Below are 15,899 nucleotides of genomic sequence, written 5' to 3' on the forward strand. Positions count from 1 at the left end.
CGGACAGTGTAAGACATGACAAAATAATAATAATTTTTAAATTATCAAGGGCTTGTGAGGGAGGGGAAAAAATGAGGAGCTGATACCAAGGACTCAAGTAGAAAGACAATGTTTTGAGAAGGATGATGGCAACAAATGTATAAATGTGCTTGACACAGTGGATGTATGTATGGATTGTGATAAGAGTTGCACGAGCCCCAATAAAATGATTTTTGAAAGGAAAGAAAAAAGTTGCTCAGATAAAAGGCTCTATCTAAAGAGAAAGTAAATCCAACTGATGATATCAAGAAAAAAATGTTAACAATAAAACTTAAATTTTCAAAAAAAAAAATACACCTTAGGCATTTTTATATGTTACAGATATTAATCACGGGCCCAGCCAATGTGTCGCACCCCCTCCCTTTCCCAAACTTATTCTTTGTTTATGATGGCTTTTAATTCCTCATCCTAAAATGATACCTTTCTGTAGCTTATTTTGTCTTTCCCTGTAGTTCGGGTTTTAGCATTCTTATGGAAAAAAGACATTGCACGCAAAGATTTTAAAAGTATGTTTCCCCTCTGAATATTCTGGATATTTTAAAATAGAAATTTTTTTCTCCAAGTAAATATTGATAAGTGAGTATTGACAAGCCTTTCTAGAAGGATGGCACTTGTGAATGGATGCATGGTGTTTTGTGCTTGCAGGACACTTGTCCCCGACGGAGACAGATGGCGACATGCTCGGCTATGACCTGTACAGCAGTGCGCTGGCAGATATTCTCAGTGAGCCCACCATGCAGCCCCCCATATGTGTGGGTTTATATGCTCAGTGGGGAAGTGGCAAGTCCTTCTTACTCAAGAAACTGGAAGGTACAGTGTATGTTTGTAGAAAGTCTCTGTATGGGGGCATGTCAAGGTTTTCTCTCTTATCTTTTTAAAAGAAATAATGAGAAACAGTTTATGTATGTTAAGGTGACCAGGCGTCCCGCTTTTGGCGGACAGTCCCGATTTTTGGCGTTTTAAAAAGTCCCGGATTTTGGAAAGAATGCACACCAAGCTAGGGAACGGTCTATTTGGTCCATATAGACCAAATTTTTAATCAAGACCCCCCCCCCTTCCGGGTCAGTGGTGTCCCGCTTTAAATCTGGTCACCTTAATGTATGTGTTTGTGCATGTTAGTTCACGAAATGAATTTCTTAGGGTGTTGGTCCCCTCTAATCTTCCACGTCGTCATTTGAGTTCTCTTTCTAAAGCGGGTCCATTTAGGACACTTTCTCTTTTAAAAACACTTTAATAGCAGCTTTTCTTTACGTGCTGCTTATAACCATGATGTGCAGGTCTCCCACAGACTCATTGATTTGTGTGGTCTCGTCTTCCAAGCCCGTCTCTTGTCTGCACGGCAGCACAGGGCGAGTTCTTGGTCCAGAACAGACTGCTTTTCTTGAGTTGTCCTCTCCACTAATCTCTCCCCTCTAATGCATGCAGCTGTCCCTTAGCAAACTGACCCATTCCTCAAGGACAGGTTTTAGAATTGCCTGTCCATAATTTCCCACATTTGTGTATGTGTGTGTTTAAAGGAATGACTCCTTGGGGGCTCAACATAAACCTTAAAGAACAGTATGCGCAAATGTAACAAGGTGGGCTGGGGGAGAGGTGACGAGAAGTACAAAGAGGAATGGTGGTTCTGTGTCATTTGAAGACACACCAGTGAAGTGATTCTTTGTATATTTGAACGTGAGAAAGTACACTGCTGCTTTCTGGTACAAAAGATCCATTCTGACAAAACCTTGACCAGTGGAAAAGGCGTGCGTGCGTGCGTGCGTGCGCGTGTGTGTTTTGAATGTGGAAGAGCAGAGTGCGTCCCGCGAGGGCAGATGGGCCTCTGGGCTCACGATGATGAAGGGCACCACGTCTCGGGGCTCCGTGAAGTGCCCACACCTGTCCAGTGTGCACATGGAACAGCGTTTCATGGAGTTGACAGTTGTCTTTGTCACAGTGCAGATATGATTTTCACGCCTCTGATTACCAACCTCTCTTTCAGATGAAATGAAGACGTTTGCGGGACAGCAGATTGAGCCTCTCTTTCAGTTCTCGTGGCTGATCGTGTTTCTCACGCTTTTACTTTGTGGAGGGTGCGGCTTACTGTTCGCTTTCACTGTGGACCCGAATCTTGGAATAGCAGTGTCATTGAGCCTCTTGGCTGCTTTATATATATTCTTTCGTAAGTTTTTGCTTTTTTATCTTTTTCAAAAATGTCAAATCTCATTGTTTCACTTAAAATACTACCTATATTTGTCTCTTAAAATTGGAGATTTTGTATAAGTGGGTAGAAAAGTTGATCTTATTTAGTATATTTTAAATTGGCCTAAAGGTACATTGTCCACGAGTATACTGGCTATGTGCATTTAAGCAGACATCTTTAATTTTTAATACACATCTCTTCATTTTTTAACTAATCGTTTGCATTGAAATCTTTTCTGAAAATTACTATTCACAGCCATTACTATTACACCCATAGCTTAAGTTAGGAAATACTAAGCATTTTGATCATGACTTTTTTTTAATTCAAAAGCAAAGTGGAAAATAACATAATTTCTGTTCTTAGGGTATTCTCCTTTGCAAGAAATTCCGTAGATTTAATATCTGGGTTATTGGAGGAAGTCATAACTTCAACAGTTGCAAGTAGTGATAAATCAGACTCTGACTTACCTGATGAGTTTCTGTTTAAGATCCTATCTTTCTGATTGTGTTTCTGTCTTGAGATGAAGTAATTTAGAAACTCTTTGTTACATCCCAGTTGTGATTTACTTTGGTGGACGAAGAGAAGGAGAGAGTTGGAATTGGGCCTGGGTCCTCAGTACTAGATTGGCAAGACACATTGGCTATTTGGAACTCCTCCTCAAATTGATGTTTGAGAATCCACCTGAGCTGCCAGAGCAGACTACCAAGGCATTACCTGTGAGGTGAGTTGCCTCCTTTGTCAGGAGGAGTCATCAGAAAGACGGAGGAAAGCTTACAATGCATGCTTTCTCAGCACACATTTTCTAAAAAGACCGATGATACCTTGAACATTTGATTAAAAAAATAAAGGCCTGGTGAAACAGTTTGAGAAATACGTCATGTATTATTTCCCTCATGAACATTATAGGACTAGAGATGCTACTAAAGTAACCTGTTTAACTGTGATGAGCCAAACTTTGACTGTAAACCTTTCCTCAGTGTGTGTTCGTTAGGGAGGCCGAGGTGCTGTGGGTTAGGCATTGGGCTGGACATGAGTGGGCATGGGAGTTCACACTCGAGGGAGGAAGCCGAGGCTGACTGCTCCCTGCACCTCTACAGCCTCAGGAGCGCTCCACAGGGCCTCTGTGAGTTGGAACCTGCTTGATGGCAGTGGGTTTTTTGTTTTGCATATTCTTCCTTGATACCATCCTTTACAACACAGCTGGGGGACCTTTTTGCTGCCAATGGCCAATTAGCATCATGTAGCATCATTCTTGCACCATATGCCAAACATTAGCTCATCCCTCAGGTGACGACGGGAAGTGCTTCTCTTTAGTGAGGTGCGTCATGTTCTCCACTCGGTTTTAGAATGTGCTTTGAAAAAAAGAGCATTTATTAAAGGCGCCTTCAAGGAGTCTGGGTACTACCTTCCATTAATGCAGCGGGTCGAACGACCCTTTCACAAGGGTTGCTTAAGATCATCAGAAAACATGTTTCTGACAAAACTTTATTTATTTGTCATTAGAAACCAATATTTCACAATATATAATTACATATTGTCTTTGTGATTAATCACTATGCTTTCATTATGTTCCATTTGTAACAATGAAAATACATCCTGTCTATCAGATATTTAGATGACAATTTATAACAGTAGCAAAATTACAGTGATGAAGTAGCAATGAAAATAATTTTATGGTCGGGGGTCACCACCACATGAGGTGTGTGAGAGGTTCGCAGGGTGAGGAAGGCTGAGAACCACTGATCTAGTGTGTAACTGGGCAACTGAGCTCACTTCTGTGAACAGCTGTTTCCTCATGTGTGTAAAGAAGCTTGCTTTCCTATGTAAAATTATTATTGAGATCAAATAGGAAATACATGTGAGAAAAACAAGCAAAACGTTTTGGTCAAGTAATAAAGATCCAGAGAAAAGTATAATTTAAAAAGTTATAAAATGAGAAAATTAAATGCATAAAAAATGCAATAGAAGTTAGAAAAACAACTAAAAATTCACTAAAAGATTGAGGATTTTTTACTTCTTTTGGATAAATCAAATGAAAATAAAAGAGAATAAGCAAATCAGATAAAACATTGAACCATTAATAGAAGAGAAAACTAAGGTAATTAGCACATAAGATGGAGTATTAAGAAAATGATTGAAAAATAATAGGCTGAAATGAAAACAATAAAACAATAGAATAATTGGGGAAAGCATTTTTAAAGAAAAACAAACATTCTAAATTAACGAAATATTTTTAGTAAGTAGAACAATTATCATGTTGTAAGCCAAGATTGTAACATATATATAGAACAGTTTGATCCCAGATGATATTTTGAGAGGCGTGCTTATCTGCCAGATTGAGAGGAGAGTTTAGCTCAGACACTGAAGCCCAAGTGATAACCCCTTAGGGAGTCAAGGTTCTTTCCAAGAGTAACTACGGGAAGAATATTTCAAGCTATCTTTTAAAAACCCCGGTAGTTGTTTTCGACATAGGTAAAGTAAGATATTCTAAAACTTGGGGTTTTGATGGCATTGTTGGGCTTAACATTTTAAGTTGTAATTACTTTTCTCTCAAGTGTCCAAAGTGTTCATTGGGTGCTTAGAAAACCCTGTGTACAGCATTTTGAAAAGGGCAAAGAAAACGGTGCAAAGTGAGACACACGTGCCATATGTGAAAGCTTCTGATAATTCAGCTGTCTGAGTCATGCCTTTTTTGTCTTTCCCCCAAGGTTTCTGTTCACAGATTACAATAGGCTGTCCAGTGTAGGTGGAGAAACGTCAATGGCTGAGATGATTGCTACCCTTTCAGATGCCTGTGAACGAGAGTTTGGCTTTTTGGCAACAAGGCTTTTTCGCGTCTTCAAGACTGAAGATTCACAGGGTAGGACTTCTGCTTCCCTTCTCTGTAAGGCTGCAGAGTAGATGCGTGTTCAGATTCCAGTCATTCCGGTGCATCTTCATGAAAGCGCACCTTGACCATCAGATTCAGCGTAGCTGAACCTGCCATGGTTAGGATTTCCTAGATATGTGCTCTAAATCTCATTGTTCAAATTAATTTGCCACAGGTAAAAAGAAGTGGAAGAAAACGTGTTGCCTCCCTTCCTTTGTCATCTTCCTTTTCATCTTTGCCTGCATTATTGCCGGGATTACGCTTCTGGCCATATTCCGAGTTGATGCCAAACACCTGACCGTGAATGCTGTTCTGATAGCCATCACATCCGTCGTTGGACTGGCCTTTGTGTTGAACTGCCGGACCTGGTGGCAAGTGCTGGACTCTCTTCTGAATTCCCAGCGAAAGCGGCTACATAACGCCGCCTCCAGGCTGCACAGACTGAAAGGTGAAGGGTTCATGAAGGTAAGCACTGCCATGATTAAAGTGTTCCTTGGAAGTGCTTGCTTAAAATGAGAAAGTTAGTGACATGCCGGGTTTTAGAAATCGTATTATTGGGGCTCTTATCAGCATCCATCCATCTGTTTTGAGACAAACCTCAGACCTGTTCTTTCTGGTGTAGCCGGGCAACACCACATTTCTTCACCATCCATAAGGTTTTCCTTTTTCTTTATCTTTTTATTGGGGGTTCTTACAGCTCTTGGCAACATCCATCCATCCATCCATCCATCCATCCATCCATCCATCCATCCATCCATCCATCCATCCATCCATCCATTGTGTCCAGCACATTTGTGCATATGTTTCCATCATTCTCAAAACGTTTCTTTCTACTTGAGCCCTTGGTATCAGCTCCTCATTTCCCCCCTCCCTCCCTCAGGAACCCTTGATGATTTATAAATCCCCTCACCCCCATGTCTTACACCAACCGCTGTCTCCCTTCACCCACTTTTCTGTTGTCTGACCCCCTAGCAAGGGGTTATATGTAGATCATTGTGATCGGTTCCCCCTTTCTCCCTGCACCTTCCCCTTCCCCTCGTTGTATCTTTAGTCTCATTATTGGTCCTGAGGTAGCAGATTTTCCCATAGGTCATACTGTTGTTCGCTGCTGCCAGTGTGGCCCTCCATTCGTGGGAACGTCGAGCACAGTTGGCAGAGATGCTGCCTATCTGTCCAGCAGGAGCGCGTGGTCAGACTGCTGTGCCCAGGACTAGCCCCTCAGAAGGAGATCACCAGGCCTTTCTCTGGAGGGGAGAAGCCAGCGTAGTGAGACCTCATGGCATGCCCCATGGACGTGATGTCAGCAGGAAGAGCCCTAGAGAAGGACACTGTGCTTGGCCAGTGGGAAAGAGGAAGACCGCACGGAGGTGTGTTGAGACAGTGGGTGCGGCCATGGGCTCAGACGTCGGAATGGTTCTCATGAGGATGGCCCGGGACTGGCCGGTGTGCTTCTGTTGCACAGGGTGTCACTGGGCGAGAGCATTGGCCTGAGCACGAGCACCACCGGCACGGAGGCCCAGCTTTCTACTCACGCTGACCCCCGCGGGTCAGAGTTTGGCTCTCTCTAGAGCCCAGCAGGGAAAGCGGAGCTCTTTGGTTTTTCTCAGTGAACTGAACCACCAAATCATATAAAATAGAATTTTACTTTTGGAACTAAACGAGACTTTCTTTTTTCTTTTTCTGTCTTTTTTTGAGGATAAAACTCCCAGGGCCCTTCCCTTGTACATAAGTCAAATCCTGTCAAGTGGATTGAACTCGCAGAGACCTGGTAGCACAGGGTAGAACGCCCCCTTTGGGCTTCTGCAGCTGCAACTATAGACAGGGCAGAAGGCCTCATCTCTTTCCTTCGAGCAGCTGATGGGGTCAAACAACCTTTCAGTGAGCAACCCATGTGCCACCAGGACACCTTTTCTTGAGCACGCCGCTCTTGAGTGAGATGGGGCTTTCACCGTAGGGCCATTTCCCCATCCCCACTCCCCATGAAGAGTGGGCGTTTGCAGGCAAGGCAGCTCAGACGTTGCGCACTTGTAGTACAGGGTGAGAGGGTTTTGTGGTTGGTATCTGTGAGCGGCTCGGTGGGAGCAAAGGTCCAGATTCTGCTTCCGTGACCATGATAGCCTGGGGACCCCTGGGGGGCAGCCCTGCCCTCTCTGAAGGGGTCCCTCCACGTTGGAATTGATTTGATGGCATGTAACAAGTTCAGTGGTTACCTGTACCCGAACCTCCTACAGCCCACACCTGCCTCTGGGTTCTTCATGTGGCAGGGCTGTGCAATCCATGGGCTGTGGTGTCAGCCGGTGGGTGACAGTGCATGTAGTCCTTGGCGGCTGCTCATGAATGAGCTCGGCTGCAAACTGAAAGGCTGAAGGCTTGAGGGCACCCAGAGGTGCTTCAAAAGAAAGGCCTGGAGATCTCTAAGAACCCAATGAAAGGGGTGGGAGGCAGGTTGACTCTGACTTACCTGGAGCTGGCATCAACCCATGGCATCTGGTTTAGAGTCGAAGGCAGTGTGAGAAGGTGGTGGAAAGATGTGGGGAGTTAGTAGATTGTCAGTCAGTCTGTCTTTCCTACTATGGCAGGGGCCATTTCCATTCCCCACCCCAGCCCCATCATCACTGAATTTCCAATACCCAGAGGAGTGATTGGCATAAAGTGGTGCTCAGTACTATTGCATGGATGACGAGAAGACGGAATGGAACTTGGGGAGGCAGGCGCCGCCTTGCAGACCCTGGGTAGCAGTTCTACTCTGCCCACCTGGGATGTCAAGAGTCAGAATTGCCTTGACAGCCCACTAACAACACCAACAAGGTGCACATGCACACAATTGTTTTTCCTCCCCACCCCCCAATTGCTATACCAATATACCGAGTCTGCCACAACTCTCATCTAATTGTAAAGATTTCACATCTTTAAGGGAAGCGGGAGGTTGAAGTCCCTGTCTAGCTCCAATAGTCAACAATGGCGCCTTTCCACCCTTTTGCACGGTTCTCTGCCTTGTGGTGGGCATTGAGGAGAGGGGATGGAAGGAGAAGGAGTCCACCGGACCCCGGAGTGGCTGACACCCTAAAGGAGACTTTCTAAAACTTCTGTAGCTCCTCTTTCTTTGCCCAAGTGTGGATGCCATCAGGGTGCCAACTCTCGCGTCGGGTCAAGAGCATTTGAATTTGCATTCAAATCCAAGCCTTTTGGCATTCAGCTTCTGGGATCTTGGCACCTAAGTCACTCAGCGGTTTTCCCTGCTGACATTGTTGCAGTGTTACCTTCTGGTGTCACTGGGCGAGGAAACGCTGCTCTCTGTGTGTAGTCTGTTTGTAAACAGTGAAACAGCTGTTGTTCGTTACAGGCCATTACTTTTTATTAACGACCTTCAGTCATGACTTTAAAAAACAGATGTTACTTTTTGATCTCCTTAGCCCTTTACCTTTCGTTGGTGCAGGTCCTTAAGTGTGAAGTGGAATTGATGGCCAGAATGGCAAAAACCATCGACAGCTTCACTCAGAATCAGACAAGGCTGGTAGTGATCATTGATGGGCTAGATGCCTGCGAACAAGACAAAGTGCTTCAGATGCTGGACACTGTACGTTTGAACCTCATTGAAACTCGACATTGTACCTGGGTGCCAGCTGAGAGGGCGCATGACTTCATGAAATGATCACATGGAATTGAAAATTGCTGCCTGTTTCTGCCCTGTGCTTTTTTTCTTTCCTTTTTTAGCATGTAAATGTAACCATTTAAAAATTCAGAAACATAGTAAATGTTTTTTCAAAAATGGTTAAACAGCTGAAGCAGTACTTTTAGTTTAATGACAGAATGAGGGAAAAACATGAAGAAAGCATGTCATGAGCCCATGGTGTGGTGCTGGCTTTTCCTAACAGGTACTTGTTAGTTAGAGTCAGAGAAGAATTTGTGGCAGTTTGATTAAGCTGGAGTGACTTGGTATCTGTAAGGTACACTGCAATTAACCAAATATAGCTATAGGCAGAGACAAGTGGACCAAGTATCTCTTAACGTGCATGCGTGAATGTTTCTCCTATATCTCGATCATCTTACCTGTTCTGTAGAGTGCAACTGTCGCGAAGTGGGAACAGTGCAATTATTGTTCACTTGGTTTTATGGGCACCTTTTGTCTCTGTCCAATGGTGAAAATTACAGATTGAACCTTCAGTAAAATGCAGTTTTTGTAAAATAGTGTTTTTGATAAAAAGAAACACTACTGCATGTTTGAAATATAGTAACCAAAGGATGGCACCGATTCTGAAAAGATATTTTATTGCATCTGATGACTTAACAGTTATATCACAGCTCTATATTTCTTCTACCACAGGTCCGAGTTTTATTTTCAAAAGGCCCATTCATTGCCATTTTCGCAAGTGATCCACATATTATTATAAAGGCAATTAACCAGAACCTCAATAGTGTGCTTCGTGACTCAAATATAAACGGACACGACTACATGCGCAATATTGTTCATTTGCCTGTTTTCCTTAATAGTCGTGGGCTAAGCAATGCAAGAAAGTTTCTTGTATCTTCAACAACAAATGGAGATATTCCATGTTCAGATGCTACAGGTAAACCTCAAGTTCATTAGGGAGTTTGGGATGAGCAGTTGTGTGTGTGTTTTGTTTTTTTATCGACCTTCATTTTATCTTGAAAGCTGTCACTGTGTTGCTGCTCTCTGCCGAGCGTGAGCCACAGGGTCTTTGTGTAACTGTTTTCTTGATCCCTGCCATCAGGGTTACAGGAAGATGGCGACAGAAGGGTTTCACAGAATAGCCTCGGGGACATGACGAAACTCGGCAGCAAGACAGCCCTCAATAGACGGGTAAATGCCTTTTGTTGGAGTCTAATGTTCGAATTGCTATTATTCATGTAGAATTAAAGTGATGCTACTTAAAACAGTAAACTTTTGAAAACATTGTCTTAAGTAAGTGTTTAAATAGCTTTTGTCATTGAGTTTCCTTTCAGCTTTAGGTTATTTTTCCGTCACTGAACCTAGAGCCATAATACGTGTACATTTTGGGGAGTCCCTAACCTCTCTAACCTGTCTTCAGTCTTAGTTACCTTAGAGACTTAAAATGCACCCACTGACCCCACACCATGCATATTCTGTCCACATGCTACCTCAGCCTAAGGAAAGTGGGTATTTGGGAGTAAGATTTTATAGCTCCTCAAGTGATTTCTCCCAGGGCTGAAAACAGCTGTGTCAACTCCTGGCCAGGTGGAGATGCTGTTTCCACCACACCTGCAGGGGTGAGTTTGTCGTGTGAGACTAACTCCTGGCTTTCGTTAGCCTTGCTCCTTCCTTAAGTCGAGGTACATCCTCTCCTTTGTGTTCCCATATAGGACTCATGCCCTCCTCGCCCACCTGGACTTTCTCCTCTTCAGACGCTGGGGTGGTCACTATCCTACCTCATCCCAGGAGCCCTCTCTGTGCAGAAGGGGGAATGTGGTGGTGGTGGTGGTTAGGTGCTCTCGAGTCAGTCCGACAGCGTGGCCCTGCGTGCAGCAGAATGAAGCACGCCGGGTCCTGCATCATCCTCACACCTTCTGGTGTTGCTTTCCCCATTCCTGTCCCTGGATGCCAGGTGTGTCGTGGGCTCTCATCTCTTATCGGTACCTGTGTATGTGCTCTGGTCTAGTCCAAACTGAGAGGCAGGACTGGGGTCATGATAGTTGTGGGGAGGGGGTATAATGAGGAAGCCTCAAGGAACCAGAGGAATATTGTGTGTTTCTTCGGTGCTTTACTGTGCCCTGGTTGACTCATCCTTTTCCTGTGACCCCTCTGTAAGGGGATGTCCCATTATTGACAGATGGGCTATGGGTCTCTGCTCTTCCCCCCCCCCTCAACAATATGTTTTTGTTTGTTTGTTATGGGTCTTCTGATGCCTGTTCCCCGGTCCCAGTGACTCCTTATGATGCCACCAGCTGGTGTGCTTCTTCCATGTGGGTTTGTTGCTTATCTGCTAGATGGCCGCTTACTTATGTGCCCATTTTATCTTCAGCGGTTGTGCCTGCAGGGTGAGCATCACAGAATGCTAATTTGTTATAACAACGTGTTCTTGTATTGACGGAGGGTATGAGCAGAGGCCTGAAGTCTGTCCACTACCTCAGTGTATTGCCATACAAATATATGTACATATGCCAATACCTCTATTTTTATGGATTAATGTATTTACATATGGACAAACCTATGCTTATACCTCTCTCCATATCTTTGCTTCCTAGATTATTCCTCTGTTTCCTTTTACCTTCCTCATGCCCCACCATCACGTTCCCCCTATTTCCACCTCTTAGTACTTCCTCTCAGCTAGATTGCTGTTGCTCCAACATCCCCAGGATCTCTATGTCTGCCTTGTTGTTGATTTTAGTTCCCTAGTTGTTCCCCTGTCTATGGTGTTGTTAGCTCACCACTCCCTTAACCCCGCCACCTCCTCCCCTCAAGTCCTTCAGGACCGCCAGACCCTTCCCCTGCCTCCTCCCCCCAAGTCCCTCTGGGACCGTCAGCCCCATTGCTTTCTCCTCGAGCTTGTCCCCACGCCTGTCTTATGTGAGTCGGGAAACCAACAGGGACAGAGACCAAACCAACAACATGATTGAAAGAAGAAAGAAAAGAAAAAGAGAAAAAACATACATAATTTCAGGTCTGTCCACTGAACTTTATGACTATCTCCCCACTGGTCCTGGGGCAATTCTGGGAGCTGCCCCTCCTAGCCTAAAGTCTATTTGGGGGCTCTTTAGGAGCTTTGTGGCTTTGCTTTGCGCTGGTTGCTGATCTGTTCTGTTTCCTTCTTGGTTTGCCCCAGGAGGTTCAGACCGTCCTACCTCACTGCTATGTGTCCCCAGGATTGTCCTCTGTGACAGTATGCTCCAGTAAGGGGACAACATGTCTTGAGCTGTTGTTGGCCTACAGTCCTCTGTGCCTTAGCAGCTCCGTGCAGGGACATCGTCCTCCAGGCGTGGTGTGCCGATATGGGGTCCAGACTGCCCCTTTATCTTGTTCCTTCTGGGTTTGTTTCAGCGAGGGCGTGGCAGGCGGCCCCTCTCCCCAACCTATAGGATTCGTGTTGTCCTCTGTCGCACATACTTCTAGGGAGGGGGTCAGTTTGGCTGATTGTGGTCCCTTCTTTTCTTGCTACTTCTTCCATGATTAAATATTTTGCCCATAGAATCATTCAATATTACAACTTGAAGCATGAATTTTTTTCTGAGTTCTTTCAGTTTAAGATATGCTGAGCATGTTCTTAACTCTAGGAATCTGCACACTTCAATAATTGTCTTTGTCTTTTCAAGCTGCTCTCTGAAATTTTCTATTCAGCTCCCTGACATCATCAGTTCTTCCATTTGCTTTAGCTACTCTATGATTGAGAGCAAGTTTGAGTCTCTTCTGACATCCACTTTGATCTTTTCTTTCTTTCCTGCCTTTTTAATGAGCGCTTGCTTCCTTCGTGAGTGATGTTCTTGATGTGCTCCCACAGCTCCTCTGTTAGCAGTGTCAGTGCATCAGTCACTGTGATGAAATGTTCTTGAAATTCAGGTGGATAAACTCAAAAGTCCTATTTTGGGCTTGCATGGACTTGTTTTAGTTTTCTTCACCTTCAACCCGAGCTTACATGTGACCAGTGGTGGTCTGTCCACAGTCGGCCCCTGGCCTGGTTTTCGCTGCCGACACTGAGCTTCTCCATCATCTCACCCCACAGATGCAGTCAGTCGGATCTTTGTGGGTTCTGTTTGGGAAAGTTCATGTGTTCAGTTGCTGTTTGTGTTGTTGAGAAAAGGTATTTGCTGTGAACAAGTTGTTGGTCTTGCAGGATTCTTTCAAGATCTCCAGCTGTGTTTCTGTCACCAAGACCATATCTTTCAACTATGATTTCTTCCTCTTTGTTTTCAACATTTATATTCCAATTTCCAGTACTTTTCAGTGCATCAGACTGAAGATGTTCATAGAATCTTCGATTTCTTCATCACTAGGTTTTGGTGGTTGGTGCGTATATTTGAATAATAGTTGTATTGATTGGATTTCCTTGAAGCCGGGTGGATCCAATCCCATCAAAGGCAGCATTGTACTTCAGGATAGATCTTGAAATGCCCTTTGTGATGATCAGAATGCTGTTCTCTGGACTTTTCCCTTCCAGCAGAGTAGAACGTGTGGTTTTCTGATTCAGATGGCCAATTCCCATCCATTTCAGCTCACGAATGCCTAGGATCTCCATCGTTATGCATTCCATTTCATTTTCAATGACTTCCAGTTTTCCTAGATTCATGCTTTGCACATTCTAAGTTCTGATGATTAGCTGCTTTTTGCAGCTGTTTGTTATCATTTCTCATGCCCCATCAGCAGATGAAGGCCCCCAGACGTTACTTCTCTAGCCTTTATTTACTCCCTAACACTGCGGTCGACTGGGCTTTGAGAAGGCAGCTCTTCCTCTGACCCATTGTGGTGCCTTCTGACCTGAGGGGCTCATCTTCTGGCACTGTCTCTGATAATGCTCTGCTTCATTCACTCAGCATCCGCTGTCGACAGGGTTTGGATGTGCTCCATAACGGCCTCTGAAGTGGACACTGTGCTGAGTCTAGGAGCTGTGCTGAAACCTCTTCATTTTGGGCTGGTGTAGTGGTTATGCGTTGGGGTGCGATTTTCATGGTCAGCAGTTTGAAACCACAGCAGCTCCGTGGGAGAAAGACTGGGCTTTCTACTCCCATCAACAGTTAAGGTTTCAGAAATCCACAGGGGGGTTCTATGAAACTGCATTGATTTGATGGCAGCGAGTTTGTTTTGTTTTGCTGATATTTGAAATGCTGGTGACATAGCTTCCCGCATTGTACCTACACAGAAGCCGCCGCAGTAGGACAGACAGACAGACAGACAAGTGGTGGAGCATAAGTGTGCACTTGTAGTTACAGTCAGGCTGCCGCTTGGTGGCAGCTAAACCATGCCAGCTCTGACGACGCCACTTTCTTTCCTGTTTGGCTGCCATGAAAGACCTTGGCCAAGGACTGACACGGTCACTGCGACAAGCTGAGGACGGGGCAGCGCTTCTTTCTTCTTCTGTCGGGTCGCCGGGTGCCGGAATCTGCTCTCTGCCATCCAGCAGCACACATTAACTTGGCAAATTTTACCTTTTAAAATGAAACATATCCCCACATGTTGATTTTATATATTTGTTCTTAGTGCTGTCAGCTGAACCTTGGGCTGCTAGCCACCAGGTCGCTGGTTCAAACCCACCATGTCCATGGGAGAAAGATGAGCCTGTCTGCACCTGGAAAAATGTACAGCCTCAGAAACCCTGTCTAGGGTCGCTCGGCTGAGGGTTAGTTTGGGTTTATCCTACTTCAATATGCAGGCACCTCGGTAGGTAGTAAAGTGTGTTGCTCATCGGGCTGTTAATCACACGGCCTGCTGTTCGAAATCACTTGCCTTTCTGAGGAGAAAGATGGGGTTTCTCTGCTCCCCTCAAGGTGTGCAGCCTTGGAGACCTGCAAGGACACTTACAGTCTGTGCTGTCAGGTCTTGTGGAAATGGACGGGATAGCAGGGAGTGTGGTTTAGTTTTGTTGGCAGCCGGCTTTCCTGTGCTGCCATCCCTTCCTTCATTTGCATAACTGTCCAGGAAGCACACCTGTGCTAGGCCTGGCCCTCGCCCTTTCGTCCAGGGGACACCTGGCCCGCTAGCCAAGGGAAGAGGGTGATAAGAGTAGTCATACCTTTTGCACAATTGCCACACACTTTGAAATAATCTAAAAATTAGAATGTTAAATCCTTAAAACCTTAAGAGACTTGGTTATTTGTTTTTAGAGATCTTATGTGTAATGAATCCCTTTGAGAGTTTGCAATGTGTTTCTTTTTACACAATTGTTGACTTACAATTTTAGAGCCATTGAGCTTTCTATAAATTAAAGTACACTTGAAGCTGATAGTATGTGATGCATTTGCTACTAATGAACTTTATACCTGCTTTCCTGTGAGCACTGAGAGGAATAATGTTCTTTGATTAAAAATTCAGTCTTTTTATGGTATTCACATTTTACTAGCTTCTTAGAAAGCCCTTCCGTTCTTCAACTGAGCATAGGCGCTCACCCTTCTTTGTCATGGGCTGTTCCAGGACACGTACCGGAGGAGACAGATGCAGCGGACCATCACCCGGCAGATGTCCTTTGATCTCACAAAACTGCTGGTGACTGAGGACTGGTTCAGTGATATAAGTCCTCAGACCATGAGAAGATTGCTTAATATTGTTTCTGTGACGGGTAACTTTTGTTCTTTACTATCTCATGATAAATAAGCTTTCACACCAGCAAAGCAGTTTAAGACACATTCGATATTTTTATTTACATTAGCAATGCTGGTTGATTTATCGAATGAAGCCATTATTAATTTTGACATTGAAAATTAACCATCCGTTTTACATTATTATTTTAAAACTTAAAACATTTAAAAAATATTTCATCTCAGGTTTTCCTTTGTTACAGATCTTTTTATATTAACATGTATAATAAACTTATTATTTTAAACGTTGAAATTCAGATTTTGTATGCTCCTGTTATAGTTTTCATGTGATAAATTGAAAATGAAATATTGACAATAAAATTGAAGACTGTAGCCCAGTGGCTGAATTCCTTGCATGGAATTCTGTTTTATACAATAATGACAGTAGTTTCTTTTCTTTTCTTTTTTTTTTTAAGTTATAATTAACCAGTGTCTTTTGTTTGTTTGTTTGTTTTTAATCGCTTTATTAGGGGCTCATACAACTCTTATCACAATCCATACATACATCAATTGTGTAAAGCACATTTGTACATTCATTGCCCTCAT

At 44.1% G+C, this 15,899-nt stretch overlaps 1 protein-coding gene across 6 annotated transcripts in view; it reads left to right on the forward strand.

Moving 5' to 3' along the window:
• The window catches only part of KIDINS220 (kinase D interacting substrate 220), a 111,892-nt gene that overhangs the window by 33,421 nt on the left and 62,572 nt on the right, over positions 1-15,899 (forward strand). For all 6 annotated transcript variants that reach the window (XM_030884552.2, XM_030884553.2, XM_030884555.2 and 3 more), the window contains exons 12-20: positions 685-849; positions 2,021-2,200; positions 2,777-2,942; positions 4,930-5,081; positions 5,266-5,555; positions 8,527-8,667; positions 9,415-9,658; positions 9,824-9,912; positions 15,190-15,334. In XM_030884552.2, coding sequence (XP_030740412.1) covers positions 685-849; positions 2,021-2,200; positions 2,777-2,942; positions 4,930-5,081; positions 5,266-5,555; positions 8,527-8,667; positions 9,415-9,658; positions 9,824-9,912; positions 15,190-15,334 — 1,572 coding nt within the window. The remainder of the gene's footprint in view (positions 1-684; positions 850-2,020; positions 2,201-2,776; positions 2,943-4,929; positions 5,082-5,265; positions 5,556-8,526; positions 8,668-9,414; positions 9,659-9,823; positions 9,913-15,189; positions 15,335-15,899) is intronic.

The sequence above is a fragment of the Echinops telfairi genome, unplaced genomic scaffold (assembly GCF_000313985.2).
Source record: "Echinops telfairi isolate 266 unplaced genomic scaffold, ASM31398v2 ScPeMD7_9;HRSCAF=40, whole genome shotgun sequence".
Lineage (NCBI taxonomy): Eukaryota > Metazoa > Chordata > Mammalia > Afrosoricida > Tenrecidae > Echinops > Echinops telfairi.